Source organism: Xiphias gladius, chromosome 1, assembly GCF_016859285.1.
Source record: "Xiphias gladius isolate SHS-SW01 ecotype Sanya breed wild chromosome 1, ASM1685928v1, whole genome shotgun sequence".
NCBI classification, from domain to species: domain Eukaryota; kingdom Metazoa; phylum Chordata; class Actinopteri; order Istiophoriformes; family Xiphiidae; genus Xiphias; species Xiphias gladius.
The window spans coordinates 18,040,108-18,059,316 of record NC_053400.1 but is presented as its reverse complement, the minus strand read 5'-3'; the positions used below and the strand labels follow the sequence as shown (position 1 = coordinate 18,059,316).

The 19,209-nt window shown below is 40.0% G+C and overlaps 2 protein-coding genes across 7 annotated transcripts; one reads left to right on the top strand and one right to left on the bottom strand.

The window, feature by feature from the left end:
- Positions 1 to 1,445: 1,445 nt before the first annotated feature.
- LOC120790953 (transcriptional repressor CTCF-like) lies at positions 1,446 to 9,701 on the bottom strand. 3 transcript variants are annotated; one of them, XM_040128981.1, is made up of 13 exons: positions 9,479 to 9,701; positions 6,859 to 7,137; positions 6,597 to 6,779; positions 6,082 to 6,457; positions 5,742 to 5,912; positions 5,312 to 5,445; positions 5,087 to 5,207; positions 4,850 to 4,999; positions 4,379 to 4,539; positions 4,103 to 4,285; positions 3,881 to 4,013; positions 3,007 to 3,153; positions 1,446 to 2,780 (listed from the first exon to the last, which is right to left on the bottom strand). In XM_040128981.1, the coding sequence occupies exons 2-13, from the start codon at positions 7,114 to 7,116 to the stop codon at positions 2,515 to 2,517; spliced, it is 2,283 nt and encodes a 760-aa protein (XP_039984915.1). In that variant the 5' UTR covers positions 7,117 to 7,137; positions 9,479 to 9,701; the 3' UTR covers positions 1,446 to 2,514. The 3 variants fall into 3 exon arrangements, with proteins under 3 accessions (XP_039984915.1, XP_039984936.1, XP_039984925.1); XM_040129002.1 differs by having other exon boundaries at positions 1,446 to 2,777; XM_040128991.1 differs by lacking the exon at positions 9,479 to 9,701 and adding an exon at positions 9,318 to 9,432.
- LOC120790932 (mucin-17-like) lies at positions 5,152 to 16,520 on the top strand. Of its 4 annotated transcripts, none has more exons than XM_040128950.1 (9): positions 5,152 to 5,292; positions 11,366 to 11,645; positions 12,585 to 12,688; positions 12,831 to 13,296; positions 13,389 to 13,481; positions 13,566 to 13,602; positions 13,888 to 13,959; positions 14,057 to 15,502; positions 15,623 to 16,207. In XM_040128950.1, the coding sequence occupies exons 2-9, from the start codon at positions 11,547 to 11,549 to the stop codon at positions 15,892 to 15,894; spliced, it is 2,589 nt and encodes an 862-aa protein (XP_039984884.1). In that variant the 5' UTR covers positions 5,152 to 5,292; positions 11,366 to 11,546; the 3' UTR covers positions 15,895 to 16,207. The 4 variants fall into 4 exon arrangements, with proteins under 4 accessions (XP_039984884.1, XP_039984903.1, XP_039984893.1 ...); XM_040128969.1 differs by lacking the exon at positions 5,152 to 5,292 and adding an exon at positions 16,436 to 16,520 and having other exon boundaries at positions 11,297 to 11,645; positions 15,623 to 15,694; XM_040128959.1 differs by lacking the exon at positions 5,152 to 5,292 and having other exon boundaries at positions 11,297 to 11,645; positions 15,626 to 16,207.
- Positions 16,521 to 19,209: the final 2,689 nt, after the last annotated feature.

Here is a 19,209-nt window from a genome sequence, read left to right as displayed (position 1 = left end):
AGATTAATCCGTGATGAAAACAACATCGCTGTCCTATACAAAATGGTAATAATAATCTTATGATATGTAAAAGTGTATTAGTCAAGGAGGTCATTCTTCTCCACTGAGTACTTTTAATACTTTAAGTAATTTTTTCTGATTATGCTTGCTTTTACTTAAGTAATGTTTTCATTGCAGGACTTTTACTTGTAACATTAGTTTTTCTAAAGTATAGGATCTGAGTACTTCCTCCACCCCTGGCTACATGTTTTAGATATTGTAGTCAGCAGAGTGTGTAACCATATAATACAGAGATTCTCCGAACCACTTTCAATACTGACACCATGTGAACAGCATAATCCGAAACCAATAACTGTGGGCTTCATGCAAGGGTGAAGCCGCTGTCTCCTGCATGTAAGTTAATGCTAATGGGAATCAGGATTTTAAAAACAAATAACTTTATGATGAAGATTTCTTTAAATTCAGTATGATTTGAGGCAGATATCCTAACTTCGCCCTCCACATGGAAGGACATTGCAGCAATTTACTGATTTTTGTTGACACAAATAACAGCGCTAGAGAGAATAGAAAACCTAAGGGAGAAAATAATGGAATGCCAGTGAAGGAAGTTTTAATTAGCCTCAACATGCTCATCTCACATGATGCAAATTCATGTGACATGTCACATGCAGAGAAGTTAGTCAGTGTTTTTATATCTTGTATTAGCACCTGTTTATCAATGCTTCACTTGAGAATTTCCCATAAGAAAGCTTAGACTGAGTGATGATCCCATTAAATGAAAGAAACCCATTATATTTGGTGTAACATTTACCAGTACTAGGTTAAATAATACAATCTTTTGTAAGTGCAAAACCAAACGTAGATGAGGATGTATCAGTGGAAGCATTGGGTCTTATTTGTACTGCGCACGTGTCTCTGTAGAAATGTAAGCCCTGAGAAAATTTTGATTCACTTTATTGTGGATAAAATCCATCACAGCCCATGGTCATGTAGAAGAGATGCATACTGTGACTATCAATGCTATACCCTGACTTTCAACTGTCTGATGAAAATTTTAATTTAGGATTTTAGTCAAATCCCAGTTAAAGCTGATTGAGAATAAATCACATATTTGAAGAATACCAGTGTAAATAGTGAGTACATCCAGTGCAATGTCTTGTCAGTTCATTTATGTTACAAAGTTATATTCTTTACACATACAAATGAGTGAGGATCTTACAATCAAGTGCTCCATTTAATAAAATACAGTTGCAAGCAAAATATACTTACATTTCTGTGTTAGCACAGAAATTTGGAGAAACAATGATTCAAGCCATCTTTTTTGCATTAACTTTACCTCTAACTTGTGTTAACTGCTCAGCCAACCCAAACTGATTTTAAATATCCATAATTGAAATTATTACAGCTGTATAAACCTAAAAAAAAATAAATAAAAAAAGTCAGTCTCAATGTCTAATTTTTTTTTATTGGTTGTACAGTCATACGTCTGTTCTCGTCTGCCACACAGTTAATAAAATTTCATTCAAGCTGCTACGTAACATTGCATTGCCAATGGTACAAAAAGAAAACATCAACCCAAAGTGGAATGGCTACACAAAGGAGCAAAATAACATTCTTTCCTTTCACTTATCAGAGACAATGTCTAGTACATATTCATCATCTAGGGTTGTTACGGTAGGAAGAAAGGAGCATAAAATAAGCAGTCTATTAAGCTTTTAAAAACTAAAATATGCTTAAAAAAAAAAAAAAAAGGATTTACTAACCAAAGAAAAAGAAACCAAAAAATAAAAATATTCAAAATATTTCATTTCCTTATCTTGAAGTGGCTGTGATTGATGGCAGTATCTTCCTGAAGGTTATCCCTTATGACCCTTAAGTTTCAGAGTGACTTTCCACTTGGGCTTAAATTTACTTGTTTTTTTCCCCATTATGCTGCCCCCCCAAAAGTCCATTTGCATCTCCACTTTTACTACAGAGCAGTTTATCGGAATTACTTAGAAGAAAGTAAAGCAAGGTCCACGTTATGGATGCACCACTATCTACTTACAACTTTCTCCCAATGACAAACAGGTGTATAACTCACCAACAGTTTTATAAAAAATAAAAACAAAGGGCTGAAGAAGAAAAGAGTTGAAAAAAAGTTTGGTAAAATTCCATGAACGGTCTAGATTTAGCTGTTCTATCATGTTAAAACATATTTAGTTTAGCAGTTTTCTGCCACATACCAGAGCTACGAAGCACGAAAGGCAACAGTGAAAAAAGAAACTGCTTTCAATTACAGCCACTTCAAACTCAAATGTACTTAAATTCATTTTTGGTAGGTAAATCCTTATTAAAATTCTTTTTCACTGATCCAAGTCTTTATCAATACATGATTTAAAAAAAAAAAAATCAAATCTTAAATTACAGTGATGTTTGCTTTTGTGCAGGATGCAAGTGTTTGTAATCCTAAATGCCAAGAATTAAAATAAAGATGTGGTCAAGGGTCTGAATGTGTTTTCAGGTTCACATCCATCACCGATCCATCATGCTGAGGATCATCTCAGGGGTCAGATCTCCGTTAGGTGGGGCCCCAGACAGCTGCACGTCCTGTGCTGTCCCCTCTTCCTGGGACAACTCCTGCATCTGAATGGTTGACTTCACTCCACCGACAACCACCTCCTCTGCAGCCTCGTCGTTGCCATCCTCCTGGTCATCTTGTTCGGCTCCAATTTCCTTCTTCACAATGATGTCATCCACCTCTCCAGTGGCCTCGTCCTCAACATGGATGATAGCAGCTGCTGTTAAGAGTATGTCAGGTCAGACTCTGGTACTATAAGATACAAATATCCTTTTCCAGACTGTCATAATGGTTTAAAGGCAGACACTTGTGATTTGACAGTTTAGCTATGTAGTAGTGATCAGACTAAACTATCAGTCCATTAGCAGGCATCAAGTCTACTTTGTATGGCACTGAAAAAACTACCAAAAGATGTTCAAAATCATCATTATAACTCTGACACTTACTGTATGGTTTGTTCTTTGGAGGCCGCCCACGTTTCCTCTTGACTGGTGGCTCCACAGGGGCTGGGATAGGGACAACTGGTGGAGCCTGTTCCACCTCAATCTCAGTATGCAGCTCCTCTTCCTCCTCTGCCTCGTCCATTTCATCCTCTACATATGAAAGAGGAAGTATGATAAACGGATATGAATTGAAATGTTGACATGGCATTGATTCAGACATTTTTAATCAATATTAATACAACTAGAAAAAAATGTTTAAGTAACATAGATAGGAAGTGTTCATGGAAACAATAGTTTTACATATTATGTTGCTGAAAAATCAGTTAAACAGGCCTCTAGGACATTATTACAGAAAATGTTTCAACAGATGGCAGCATACAGTATTCCAGGCCTGGATGAAAACAACTTTCGGCTTCGAATCTCAGTATCATTTTTGATTTAAGAATCATATTCTGTTACATTGTTCATGGTAAAGTACCTGCCTGTTAAAATTTGCTAAATTGCCTCCAGGTGGAGTTTTATGAGCTAACTTGTAGCGATAAATGTGTCTGATCCTCCAATGCTTATTTTCCAAATTTTTATACAATCAGGACTGTGATGATTCCCATAGGCCAAAAAAATGATCCTGCTGAATATTTAAAGCAGACTTCGAACTGAAAATGAAATTGTAAGTTATGTGAACTTCTAACACCTAGCATAATTAAGAAATGGTCTCCTTTGAACAATTTTTAGCCACCTAAAATCCCAAATCCCAAGCAGACGGGGTTGGTCGTTACACACCGTGGCAGTCCAAAACCCCTACTACACAAAATATACAAGATTTACAATTAGTTTTTGAAAAAAAAAGGCACTTATCAAAAGCTTACGTATACAATACCTGTGTCATCATCATCTGTCCTGGCCTGCATCTTCCTCTTCCTGCCACGGCGGCCCTTTTTGGGTGTGGGAGATCCATTTTCTTCTCCAACACCCTCACCTGTGCAGTTCTCAGCATGACGCAGCATGGTGTTCTGTGGAGCACACAAACAAGTGTCACAATTCAGCGACATACAGTAAAAACTACTGTTGCGGTTGCTAAAATCTAAGAGCTCAGTCCTACCTTGCGGGTGAATGTCTTGCTACACTTATTGCAGACGAAGACAGGGCGGGTGAAGTTGGGATCATGGTAGCGCCTGAAGTGCATGTCCAGGAGCTGCTTCTGCCGGAAAGTTTTCTCACACTGGCTGCAGGCAAATGGCTTCTCCCCTGTGTGTGTACGCTTGTGCATTATCATGTGGCGTTCCTGTAGCATAGTAGTTCAGATAAGCAGTTATTCAGTAGTGAAATAAAATGATAAAACACTGTATATGTATAACATACTCCATGTAACACAAACCTGTCGGCAGCAGTAGTCACACTGGTCACACTTGAAACGTTTCTCATTCTTGTGGGTCTTCTGGTGTTGGATGAGAGCATAGCGCTCATGAAATACGGCATCACAGTAACGACATTTCTTTCCCGTCTCAATAAATGAGTGCTGCTTCCGCAAATGAACGCCTAGGATAGAAAACAGCCAAGACAAATTAAAAAAAAACTGTTTTGAAGCGTTACAATTCAGTACATACAGATTCTACTGATTCCTTACTCTACTATTATTCAATTTACATAGGACACACTGATGATCGGACTAACAAGTTTCAGAAAACCAAAGAAACATGATTCCCTAACAATGGAAGTATTTCATGATGTAGAGCTCAAAAAGACCCACATAAGAACCAGCCTTTCCAGCACATCCTTTACTTCTTCTATGTATCTGCTGACTTTAATGACATACATTTTGAAGTAAAAATGGTGACACATGACTTACCAAGGTCACTCTTGCGTGCGATGACAGTGTCACAGTGTGGGCAGTGGAACTTAGCCACGTTTTCTGTGTGTTTCTGCAGAATGTGCATCTTCATGGTGCCGCTCTGTGTGAAACGAGCATGACAGATGTAGCACTCGTACGGCTTCTCACCTGCAAAGGAGAAGAGGAAATATAGTGAGTGTGATACTCTTCTCAATCAGGAGGTAAAGTGTGTTTCCACTACTTTGAGTATCTTACCTGAATGTGTCCTCATGTGTCTCTTCAGCTTGTAAGTGTCTCTGCTGGCATAGCTGCACAGACTACACTGGAAGGGTCGCTCCCCGGTATGAGAGCGGATGTGCCTTTTCAATTTGCTCACCTGGGCAGAGGAACATAAATATTAAAAAACAACAACAACATGAAATGGGCTCTCACAGGAAATAGGGAGAAGAATTAGATATCAGGTAGGTACAGATTACTTGCCTCCACACTGGAATAGTCACACATGGAGCACTTGAAAGGTTTCTCATGTGTGTGCTTGTAGCGACGATGACGCACCAACTCACCACTGGTCACAAATGCCATGTCACAATCAGTGCATTTATGTGGCCGAGTGCCTAAAAAAATGTAAGAAAATTAGAATTATACTTTACATGCCTGTGTAGTATACAACTTATATAAAGCAAGAGCACACTTTGATGAAAAGAAAACAAATGCCCACTCTTTTTTTGCCTTATATGGACGGACACTGTGGTGCCATTATAAAGAAATAGTATGTACATTGTCTAGCCTGCAAGCTCAGAGAGGTAGGTTTGATTTCTTAACTTACCAATTCTATTGAATTATTACAAACTATACCAAAATCGTTTCCATTATCAGCATATTGGTATCTAAATAGAAATTTCTGAATCACCTGTGTGTGTATTGAGGTGGTTTCTCAGCAGTGTGACTGTTCTGAAGGCCCGTCCACACAAGTGACATTTATGTGGTCTCTCGTCTGTGTGGCTCTTCATGTGTCGGTCCAGGTTGGAGCGCCTTGGACAGGTATAGCTACACAGCTCACACTGGAAAGTCTTCTTTACACCTACACACAAAAAGGGGACAAAATAGGAAAATTTCAAGCTCCACAAAGCTACACCTTTTCAGGACTGTAAACAGGAACATCACAACTACTCTCCTCCACAATCATGTTTAGATATCTAAGGGTTAAATATATAGTGCATCCCAAAAAAAAAAAAAAGTGATAGTCTAACCTTTTTTCTTGATCTTGGTGGGCTTTGGTGGCTTCATGTTGCCCACAACCTTCTCAGCATTCACCTCTGACAGCAGCCCTTCCTGCTGCTCTTCCTCAAAGTCGTACACAGAAACATCCATGTCACGATCACCCTCTGCATAGCGCAGACGGCTCTTCTTTCCCTTCTTTCCTTTACGGACAGTGGTGATGGGTTGATAGTCTGGGTCCTTTGACCATTCTGGGTCTTCTTCTTGAGCCACAGGGGCTTCTACTTCTGCTGCCTCTTCTTCGTTCTCCCCCTCTTCCCCTCTCGTCCCCTGAAGCTCCTCGTGGGCTGCCTGGAGCTCCTCCTGCTCTACAGTCTCCACTTCACCATTGGCACCCACTTTTACCACCTAAAAGAAAACATCACAAGTTGCTCTTAATGAGGCCCATCCTCTTTTCAACAAGGGGAGTTCACTGAGTATACCGAGTTGAGGACATAACTAAAAAGGACTGATCTCATTACACAGAATGCCCAGGGTCGTTTCTCACCTGGAAGCCCTCGGGCAAGGGAAGAGTGTGACAGATAACCGGCTCTGTGTCCTTGTTAGCAGTTGATGAATCAACATAGGTGGCCTGAAGCCCCTCTACAGTTGTTGTTGTGACTGGTACCTGAACCAGCTGAAGCTGACCAAGGCCCAATGCCGCACCTGCCTGCTCCTCCATATTCACCACCTACGAAGAACAATACACCCTTTCAACTTGAGCAAATGACAAAAACATGATAATGTAGCTTAACGTGTTCTTTACCAACCTGGAGCGTGATGATCTGACCCTCGTCTCCACCAGTAACAGTCACTGTGCTGCCCCCCTCCAACACCTCCGTCTTCATTTGCAGCAGAGTGGGATCGAGAGCATCCATCACCATCATCTCCATGTTACCAGCCACTTCCCCCTGTGGAGCTATGGCTGCCCCTTGTATCAAGGCCTCTCCACCCTCTGGCAGGACCTTTCCATCTGCAGCCAGGGCAGCATTCTGTGCGGTCTCCATGGAAACAACCTCGCCCTCCATGGCAACGGGCCAAACAACACTCTTGATAAAGAAGACAAAATTTATCAAAAAGTGAACACGGCTTATGTGGGAAATTATTCACGTGGTTTTAAAAACAAAATTACATGACTGAAAGTGTGTTTCTACAATGAACTTTTATTAAATGCTAACATGTTAAGATTAAAGTTAATTTCCAGATAAAGTATCCAAGATTATCCATAGACCTAACTGAACAGTTGGGAAGATTTTTTTTTAATGTTACAAAACTTTAGAGATAGTGAAAACAGTATACTTTCAGTGGATTATTCAGAACAGGACATTTTGTAGTTCAGTTTTTCAAATGGTGTGAGCTTCAGTTTAAACTGCATTTCCTTTCACATCTGTTGGCGTGGTTGTAATAGTATTAGCGGTGGTTATTAAAAAAATTGCAACATAAACATTGTCTCCCTACCACGGCAAACATTAGGCAATAGCATGCCCCACAGAAAAACCAAGAAGGACAATCTGACAAGCACAATGTGGTGTACCCTGACCCGTGGTGGAAACTAAGCATATTTACTCCAATACTGTGCTGAAGTACAATTTTGAGGTACTTCTTGAGTATTTCCATTTAATGGCAATATATACATTTACTTCACTACATGTCAGAGGGAAATATTGAATTTTTTATTGCACCGTATTGTTCTTGTGACTTAAGTAAGGAGCCCTTTTTAGTTTGTTTAATTTGCTTTCGTAGAAACAAAGACTAACGTGGCAGAAAAAAATAGGTATGTACTGAAACCATATAGAGTAAATCTTGTATCTTTAAAAAAATAAAAAATAAAACAAAAAACAGAAAAAAAACAAAACTTAAATTTAAATATGATTCAAACTAGCTCTATCATTATACACCATAATGTGTATAATTTAATGAATATAACGATACAATAATGTAATACATAATAGCATATCACTCACACGGGTCATTTTTCCATAGAAGGAATGCTTTTACTGAACATTTACCTAAGTAAGATTATGAATGCAGGACTTTTACGTGCAATGGAGTATCTACACACTGTAGTAAAGATACTTTTATTTAAATAAAAAGGATCACAATACTTATTCCACCACTGACTTCTAGGCTGTGTTTTAGTCTAAACATTGCACATCTGACAAAGCCAGGCTACAGTGGAGTATGAGTTTGATAAGTATTATATTATTCGGTTTGAATTTATTTAATTATTGATGCATTCATGTGTAAATTGCTTTTATTTTGCACCTAGAAAGAGTGGAGCTAATTTTTACTACTTTACAAACTGCTAAGTATCTTAATCCATTATAATTTGTTTATTGTTTAGATTTTGTTAGCCTGTTGCAACTAAGGATCGCTTTATGTTGTTTAATCTGCAGATTATTTTCTCGATTAATTGTTTTGTCTATGTAATGTTACAAATGACTGAAAAGCCCTTTATAATTTACCATTGTCGAAACATGCCTCGTTTTTCGAATCAGCTGTCTAAAACCCAAAGATATTCACTGATACAAAACAGAGGAAAGCAGCAAATCCTCACATTTGGGAAACAAACACTTGGCTTGGCAATTTTGCTTGAAAAATGACAATCGGTTATGAAAATAGATGCAAATTCATTCTCTGTAAACCAACTAATTGTTGTAGCTCCAATTTCCTGTATTAATAATGTGAAAAGTATCTGCAGCTGTCAGATAAATGTAATGCAGCAAAAAGTACATTTCCCTCAGATGTAGTTGAGTGAAAGTATTAACGTAATAAAAAGAAGAATTGTGGTGCGGGGTAAACTTTTGAAAAGTGGAAACGTGTCCTCTCATGTGCTGATCTGAGTTGATTAGACATTGATGGGTTCATCTGTTTGCCAATAATAGAAATCAGTCGATCGATCAATCAATCAATCAACGCTTCAGCAAGTCACCTTTTCGCCTATTTTAACAACGTTTACTTTGTCCCATGTCGTTGTGATCAGTTCATGGTACATCCGTTCAAAAAGTGTATGTTGTTAAATCGATACAAACTACTTAAACTCATGTTAGTTGGTTAACTCGGGAGGCGCGACTGTGTCAGAAAACAGGAAACAAAGGGTACGATAAGATGGACGTCAGGCCTGAACAAACTTAAATCAGATATACTGATAAATCCAACCATCACTGTGCAAATACTGCAAAATATCAGCCGCAAACCACCAAAACGCTCAACTGAGACAGAGACTTACGGTTTATGGACGGATTTAGTGCATTTTGGATAACGATAGAGGGAGACAAACACCCCCCGCCAGTTGCCTGGCCGGTAAGCCCGACCGTGACACCTAGAGGCCGGCGACGGCTCCTACAAAAACGTTTCCGTGTTCTGAGCCATAGTAGCGGCTTTACTTACTCCCGACAGCTTCTTCACCCCGTTATATTCGTTTGGAAGCTCAGCGCCTGCGGTTGGTCTCTTCAGTCCCGCTGTTGTCTGCCGTAGGTGCTGTGCGCCGGGCTAATAATTTTCTCCCGCTTTACAAGAGTGGGCCTAACACAAAATGGCGGCCCGTGAACACTAAGGCGGCTGCGCGAACCCAGCGCCCAGGGGAGTGAAGTGGAGCTGGGGCCGTGGATGATGGGCGCCAGATTTGAATTCAGCAGGGGGCGTGGAAACATGACGAAGATGATCAATGCACCTGACAGATCATTGATTCGTTTTCTGACGAGAACAGTTCGCTTTTACCTGAGCGTGACTCCTACAAAACTTACATCCCAGAGTCACTTTTAATTGAAGTCACAAGTTACATTTTGTGAAGTAAAGCAATTCAGGAAATCAACCACGTGAGGGCAGTATGAAAGTTGTAGGTGCAGGGCGGGCCTCACATCACACACCATACGCACACACGCACACACGAATGCTTGAATTACAGCTTCTGTGAGGACACTTTTTGACATACTGAATTCCCTAGCCCATTCCCCTAACCTAAACATCACAAATAAATGCCTAACCCAAACCTAATCTTACCTGAACTTTAAAACCAAGCCTTAATCCTCAAACTGAAGTTGTGAGCACCAGCCAAAATCTCCTGATAATGATGGTTTCAAATGAAAATTTGTCCACATATCTATAGAAAGACATGCATTCACACACACACACACACACACACACACACACACACACACACACACACACACACACTGATGAAAAATAACCAAATATAGTCAAGTACTGTACTCAAGTACAGTATTGAGGTACTTGTACCACTTTATACTTGTACTCCACTACATCTCACAGTGAAATATTGTACTTATTACTCCACTACATTTACACTAAGTTCTAAGTTAATTAGATACACCTACCTAAAACTAATGGTATCTAATACAACATTTTTTACACGCCACACTGTTGTGGCTGGTATTATTTTCACCTTGTGTGTGTGTGTGTGTGTGTGTGTGTGTGTTTGTGTGTTTGTGTGATCGTGTGTGTTTGTGTAAGATTCAGTCACGAAACTTCACAGGTGTGTGGTTGACATCACAATGAAGGTCGTGTTCGAAGCTAAATACTTTCAGAAACAGAGAGAAAAGGAACATGATCCCCATAGTGAACTTGTACTGGATTGGCCAGTTAATCAGACTATTACAGTCACAAATCGATGTTGAATGATGTAAAGCATTTTCTAATCTGCCAATAAAACAAATGTATATGATACATTTATATCAAAGTGTTCCAAACCAGGAACTGGTGTTGCCTGGTGTGAATATTAAATATTCATACCAGGCAAAACAACTCTCATGAAACCTGCTACACATACCCTTGGGGGAATTAGTAGTAAAATTAAGATACATAGAAGCTGTTGCTTGTGGGTGTGTGCCTGTGTCTTATTTTTATGGTTTTTGAGCAAGTGTTACACCTCATCATCAAGGTCTCTAACAATCCTCTCAAGAGTATTTAAGACAGTTTCCTCTAGTATTGCTGAGACATTTCGCTTTGAAATTTACTGAGAGAATAGTCTTTTGTGTATGTGTAAACTTTTTTAGCGATAAAAGAATCTACCAGATCAGCCTGTCACTTAAACTATTTGAGAGCATATTTTCTGCATATAAAATAAATTATTAATTTGTTGCATAACCAATAGAACATTTTGTTCATTTCAGCTATTTCCACTGCAGCATGCAGTATTCATATATATGTACTTGGGTGTACGAGGATGCATCGATGAAACAAATGTCATTGTGGTCACTTTTGCTTCTCTCCCTCTTCTTATGTATCACCATCTTTTTCTCATGGTTTTCCTCTCAGAGGGGAGGGGGCAGAGAAAGGCGAGGCTCTGTTGTCAGATCTGTCAGTCTAGCCTGGCCTGGCCCCTCCCACCTCAGTGGAGGCATTACATACTGCTGGTGCTCGTGCTCTTAGCAACGGTGCCTCAGCAACAGAGCCACGGCAACAGAGCACCACGGCAACAGCGTGCCGTGTCTCCCCAATGGAGCTGCCATTGGGCGGACCAGCGCTCAGGCACTACACCCAGAGCAGACCGAGACCTCACCGACAAAAACTGAACTATCGTCCCAGCAGACCACAGGTACTGTGAAGAAGGTTCCGAGAGGTTTTTGCAAAAATGGAGTATGAGAGGAAAGGTGGTAGAAGGGAGGGAGAGAGGAGAGATGTAATAGGGTACAGAGGGGAGAGGCAGGGGGAAGGGAAGGATGGAGGGGTGTGCTGTAAAAGATGCCTGGTCCCTGCTTGAATAAGGCAGTCCTATTGTACCGGTCACCGGCTGTCTGAAGAACCCACACTTAGTATTTTCTGTGTAACAGTGCATGATGACTATGTAGGAGAGCGGGAGGTAGTTTTGTCTGAATGTCTTTTCTTGCTCTCACTGAAAAAAGCTACTGCCGTTTTATTTTTTCATAGGCTTGTATCAAAATGTTGTGTGTGTGTGTGTGTGTGTATGTGATCATCTCCATTTTCCACTGAGCTGATCGTGTTATCACAGAGCTATTAAGCTGTAGACATATAGTCACTCCCTTGGAGACAAATGACCAGGGAGACAAAATTCAAGCAATTCCCCTGACAGGATATCATGTAACGGTGACTTCTGCTAAATTTGTGTTCTACAATCAACCTCCCGGCTTTTATTGCTACTTGTGGGCACAGATGATAATATGATCAGGATGATGCAACACTGTATAGCTGCAATTTTGATATCACATTACCTACATTGGCAAATGAGTTATCTTGCTTTGATTCCGCATGCAAAATTCCAGTGACGCCCCCCCATTGTACGTTACTGAGCAACTGACTCCCAGGAGGCTGGTTTGTAGCATGACAGGATGAGAGATTCAAACCAAAATACACCTATAGAAACAGAACAAACACTAGTGCCAGAGTGTGTGGGTTTTTCAGAGGTGAGGGTTATGTAATGTAAAGTTACATATAATGCAGGTTGCTCCTCAACACCAGTTTGTTTGATCTTTGATGTAAAACGTCTGTGTTTTCTGCGTATGTGTTTGGTAATCAGGAAACAATAATTGAGAGTGAAAATGAAGTCCTTGAGCTCATGGGACGAGTGGATGAAGGAGTTGAAGAGTTCTTTACTAAGAGAGTACTTCCTACTGATAAACTGTGAGTATCACAGCGGCCAAATTAGATTCTCTTTATGGTCCCTTGATATTTAGCTAATTTAGATACTAACAATACTGCTTTATCAAACTTATACTGTACAATTGAATATGCCAAGATTTAATATATACGACCCTTTATATAGGAAAAAGCAAGATGAAGAATCTATCACAGTGCACGAAGTGGCTCCTGCCAGCTCCGTCCCTTGTCCACCCCCGACGAAAACACTCAGGAGGAAGCTTGGTGATTTCTTCACACTCAAAAAGAGACGAGGCTTGAAATCAGAGACAAGCCACGAGGGGCGTCCCAAAAAGGCCTCCATCGCTGATCTCATTCGCCCGCTCAGGGAGGTCGCCAGAGCTGAGAAAGAAAAAGATAAGGACAGAGTGAAGGAACACGAAAAGGAAAATGAAAAGGAGAAAGCAAAAGAACATCCCAGTGCTGTTACCGGAGAGTCAACTGTTCAGGAGACGCCTGTGTCTGGTGCTCCGCCACTGAGAGGTGAAGCGGTGCCTCCCCGCCGAGCTCTCAGAGAGGGGAAGTCCCAGTCTCTCATTTTGCTGTCTGGATCAGCAGCAGCAGGGACTACTAATGCCAGAAACACTGCAAAGGTGAGTCTTAGTAGCCTTTAAGTTATACCGTATATACATTTAGATCAGTAGATAAGTTTTGAAAAGCATTAATTATTCTACTGTTATTTCAGAAACAATTCGAAGGCCAGCATAGCTTTGAACAGAAACTCCATCTCATGCTTCAACGTATTGGAGTTTCCAAACCCCAGCCAGGAGAGACACAGGTGTGTGATTGTGTGTCTCTGAATTTAGATATGTATACTGTAGGAGTCCTCCAAAGTTTTAAAACACCTCTTTTATTCTTGTAGAATCAGGAAGGAGAGATGAAAAAAGCGGAATCTGAAGGTATGTCCCTTTATCTAATTGATGTTTAATATAATTAAACTCTTCTCTGCCCCAGCTTAGTGTTAATGAAGTGAAATTAATCTTTTTGAGTTTAGGGATTTGTATCAAAAGGAGAGACTTTTTGACATGGATCAGTTCTCTTTTAAAAAGATTTAATATTTCAGACACTGTGCTGATAAGACACGCAGGAATGTTAGTATTTGACTGTTCTTCATCTATTATAGGGACATAATAGGGACTTAATTATGCTAGTAAAATACAATGTAAATGATCTGTGTGTCTCAGGTACTATCATTGACAGTAAACCTGAGCCACCTCCTACTTTCTCAAAACCCCGAACAATGTCTGCGTCATCAGGTAAAATGCATACACAAACTCAAAACACTCATTCACTCTCTTAAATGTAAAGTATATGATAAGGTAAATCATTTGAACATTCATTTTTTTCTCTTAGATACAAGGCATCAAATTCGTCCAAGTGTGTCAGCACACGAGTCAGCTGGGAAACCCGCTTTGCTTCCGAAGCCAGTTATCAAGCCAGGTCCACCCCCCACAACCTCTGGCCGCAACACACCTGAGAACGAGCTAGCTCAAATACAGGAAGGGGAGATAAACACACCCACTAAACTCAGTCCAACTGCTGCAGCTCCATCTCCTCCTGCTGCTCCTGCCCTCACTCCCACCACCACTCCTTCTGTACAGACAATCTCCAACTCAATCCCCGACTCAACCAGTTTTACAATTTCCCCTTCAAGTACTGTAATTCCCCCTGACCCAGATATATGCACTGACTCTGTTAACCTTACTGCAGCAGCTACAGCACCCACAAATGTTACAGAGCTTGACAGCAAAGCCTCTCCCCCTGAGGCTAGTGCAACTACCACCGAACTACCCACCTCTACCCTCCCGACAACCCTTACAAGCACCACTACACCCACAGAGCCCCCCACCACTGTCTCAGTAACTTCCACTTCCTCTGAGTCCATTTCTCTGAGCCTCTCTGTCACTTCCAAGTCAACAACAATAACTGCGCCTTCCATTACCACCTTGGAAACTGATTCTGCTCCCAGCAATGAAAGCTCAGTTTCCACATTAACAAATATGTCAAATAAATTGACTCTACCAGAGCCAAATGGTAATCTCTTAGTTGATGCTGCTCCTGCTGGTGGTAGTGATGCAGCTACTTCTGTCATCACCACAATTTCTTCACCCTCCACCAGTATATCAAAAATGCCACCAGGCTTGTCCACCATCACCAATTCAGTTACTGAAGCTAGTGATGAATCCACCTCAGTCAACTCCACTAGCTGCGTAATTTTAGTTTCATCAGTCACCGAAACTACATCTCCACCATCTAACTCAAGTGACACCATTATAGCTACAGTTTCACCTGAAGCCTCCGTAACTACTTCCTCCACCCTGATCTCTGCTGCCCTTCCTCCCACCAGCCCCACCTCCTCCCCCACTGCCACCACTAGAAGCCCAACACTCACCGACTGCATAGACTCTGGCTCTACTTCCGCCATTACTCACCCAGCCATACCTAGCCCTGCTGATATCTCTGTTCCCTCCACTTCTTCCAGTGAAACAACCCCTACAGGCACCACTTCCACCAGCACCAGTTTAAAGCGTGCAGATACCACTTCCACCACCAGTTCAGCAACCACAGCTGTACTTAGCTCCACTCTCTCGATTGACTCAAACACACCTTACACTGACAACGTCAGCTCTACCCTCACAACCCCAACTATCCCTGGCCTCCCTGCCACTGATAAATCATGTGCTACTTCTCATCATTCGACCAGTCCAGCACCCTCTAAAGATAGTCCAGGCCAGGATACTGATTTAAAGACCTCTCCTGAAGAACGATCCAGTGCAGAGCCTGCAGAAAAGGGCACAGGTAAGTTTCAAGGTCTGTGAGCATGTGACGTATGCATATATGCACGTTTTTCTCTGCTTGAACATCTATGTAGATGTATGTAGAATGGCGTGTTTTATGATTTTTTTCCCCTCCCAACAGCAGATGAGGAGCTTGAGATGGTTCAAAAGAGCAAGCAAACTGAGATGGATGAGAACGAAGAGGTTGTCAATGGTAGGAAGAGGAGCGAGAATGAAAAACCAATGCTGGTCAGTAGTGAAGAAACAAGAAAAGAAGTGCAGGAAGAAAGTGTGAAAGCTGAGAAAGACACGATGACTGAATCTCCATCAGGGAAAGAGGGTGAGCGGTGCGGCGATGAGGGAGTGGTAGAGGGTCAAAAACAAGAAGAAACTAAGTCACTGAGCCAGAAGTAATTGAAATATAAAGAAATTGCTAAATATGGGACCAATTACTGTGACAGGGAAAGGAGAGGCCACAGTAAAGGGTAAAGGGGGGGTGGGATCCATGGCACTTCCTACAGGGACCACCACATTACAGCAGCACACCACAAAGGGTGGGCCACTGGACCAAAGAACTGAGATCCCCTTGGTGTGATGTAATCAACAAATCCAGCAGTGTCTTTGTCCTTTTTTAACTTATGTTTGACTTTTTTGCATTGCACGTATGATTATGTACTATAAGACAACTACTGTGGTAAATTACACCATGTTTACAATAGATGGGTAAGAGACATACATATGACTATTAAATGGAATATTGAATTGAACTGAGTCATTCCTTCTGCTTTTTTATGTGTGAATATGTGATTTCTGGCAAATTAATGTTTTTTAACTAAGAAATCTAAACTCAAAGTTCACTTACTAGCCTTTTCTGGAGCTCATGGTCCTCTTCAGTTGTCATTGAGATAACTCAGTTGTTATCACAGGTGGACTTATATTGTTGTCTCTGTTCAAGATGGTGCCAGATTTGAAAAGCCTGATGACAAATGAGCAAACTCCATCCACCGAAGAAGACTGTGAGATGCTGTTGAAAGCTCTGGAAAAAGCCTGTAAGGTGACCATTAGTTAATATTTATTTGTGAAACCACTTTTTCTAAGGTCGGGTTTCACGCTGGAATTAATGTTTGAAGGTATCTGAGTTAAAAATGTGCAAACCAAAGTTTGAAAATAATTAGAAACCACTTTCCAAAAACAATTAGGAAAGTGTGGCAACCACAAATGTAAAATAACAATTCTCCCATTAATTTCTACAAGGATTATAGTATGGGATTGTTAGCATTTTTTATTTTTTAAAAGCATTTCCCATGTTGCTATACCTTCAGATACAGTGCTCCAACAGCATACAGAGGTTAGATCCTATGTGCACAGCAGAGTTCCGCTTAACTGATCCTTGAAATATAAGTAAGTCAAGAAAATTAAACATTTTCACCTATTAAAAAGAGTGACATTTTTACCCAAACCTTTGCTCTTTACTATCTCATTTGCAGTTGGAAAGTATTTAGTTGCGCGTACCAACAAACTCAGAAACTTCCTCCTGTCACAAGCTGGGGGAGTGAAAGAGTATTTTGGGCCTCATTCACAAAATATTTCTTAAACTTGACTTAAGTTCTTGAGGAAAATGTCTATTGAAAAATAGCGTGGAATTCATAACAACGCACTACCTCTTGATTTCGCAAATATGTTTAGGTATGGCTGGTCATGACTAAATGCTGATTAATTAACACATTACATATTCAGGCCTCTTGATGCTGATAAGCAGACAACCTGGTAATCTAATGAAAGGTCTACAGGAAGAAAGGAGCGGAAAACAGTTCAAGCTTAAAACAGAAAACCACTGCAACTGTGTGAGTTATTTTGTAGAGAAAATTAGGCTGAATGCAATACAGACATAAAATTCACATTAGTATGTCCTCCTTTAACTTTAAATGTACACTAAAATCAAGCCTTGTTCCTTATTTAGAGGTGTTCCTTTGATAGTCAAGGATATCTGACCAGGCAGCTCTCTGCAGCTCAGCATAGTGTGACATAATGAAGGTTTATTATAAAATGTCCCCTTATGCTCTTTATGCCAGGCAAAAGAGGGCATTACAACTTTATTCGAGACAGAGTGTTTTTGGCAAGGATGCAGTCTCTGGTGAGGTTGATAAAAATATGTAATAAGCCTGGTTTATAGCACATAGCTGTATATCATATATATTGACATAGCTTTATCATAGCTAAATAAAAATAATTTACCGTTTACTACTCAATAAAACTAAACAGTGGGGACTATACTGCAGAGCAGGGGTCAGCAATTAGATTCAAATGTATGCCAGTCTTCAGCATTGTTCAATGGGGGACAAAAAGGCCCAGTGAAGATACAGCCCTCTATATTCTCAATAGTTTTTTCTTTGAGAAGTTTATTTCCTTTAATTATAAAATAGATCGATATAATCTGTTTTTTTGGGTACAAACGAGAGGTGATATCATTTTTCCCACTAGGTAGCAATTGTTAACAAAGTTACAGCAGTTTATGTTTCTATATAAAAAAATGGCTGCAACTAACTGTTTTTTCCCTTATCAATTAAGCTGCCAATCATTTTCCCAACTCATCAAATAGTTTTGTTAATAAAATGTCAGAAGACAGTAAAAAAAAGGCCTGTTATAATTTCCCACAGTCCAAGGTGACATCTTCAGATCTCGTTTTGTATGGAAATACCCAAAGATGCTCCACCCTGATCTCTGCTGCCCTTGTGGTTTACTGTGATATAAAACAGAAAAAAGCATTGAATCTTCACATTTGAAGTCAGTTCACCATGACTAAAATTATTGTTATTCATTAACAAAATATTTGCAGATTAATTTTCTGTTAATCAACTAAGCATTTCGGCTTGAACTCATATACACAAATATATGCTTTGCATTGCACTACGAGACTTGAAATGTAATTGATGGCCTTCCACGCTCAGTACACAGTGACTTGCTCCATTTATGGGCTGAAAATACCATTGCTTTCCAAAAGGTTTTTATCTGCACAGCATGTCCAATAATCTGCCACCTGTTTGTGTTTAAGACAAAAATTATTGATTATAATTATTATTACAAGGTCATGTTTAATACACAAGCCTGTTACTTATAGTAAATCCACCTGCAGTAGATTTATGACAAATTATGCAGACATCTTGATGCAAACTATTAAAAGGGAAAACTTTAACATTTATTGTTATTGCTCACCCCTTTTGACACTACTTGTAAAATCTATTTTCTAACATCTTTAAACAATATTACTATAAGTGTCTGTCAGGAGATATTTCTATTTCATGACACCAGTAAGAATTGTTTTCTTTATGGTAGTCCATGGCAGTAGTACCACTAATAACAATAAAAACCTCAACACCAGGAAATGAAAATAAAATGGTCCTTTAAACTTTTAAAACACTTTTTTTTTTTTTTTTTTAGAACAAAACAGATTTAAGAGCGATACTGTGCCTGCACTGCACATCCTGAAACTGCGCCTCATTTATTTTGGCATTACTGTACTAAAATACTGGGGCAAGAAGTTTCTAAGTTTATCAATGATACATAATTGCAGTAATAAGAGGGCTGTAAAAACTTTAAATTAGTGTATTTTTAAATGTCTTTACTCAAATTTAGTCTTATATTTTTATTTATTTTTATTGTTATTCATTTCTGTGCCGTGATCTCTCCCCGGCATCTTGTTCTGAGATCTGCTTGGTTGTTCATCATCCG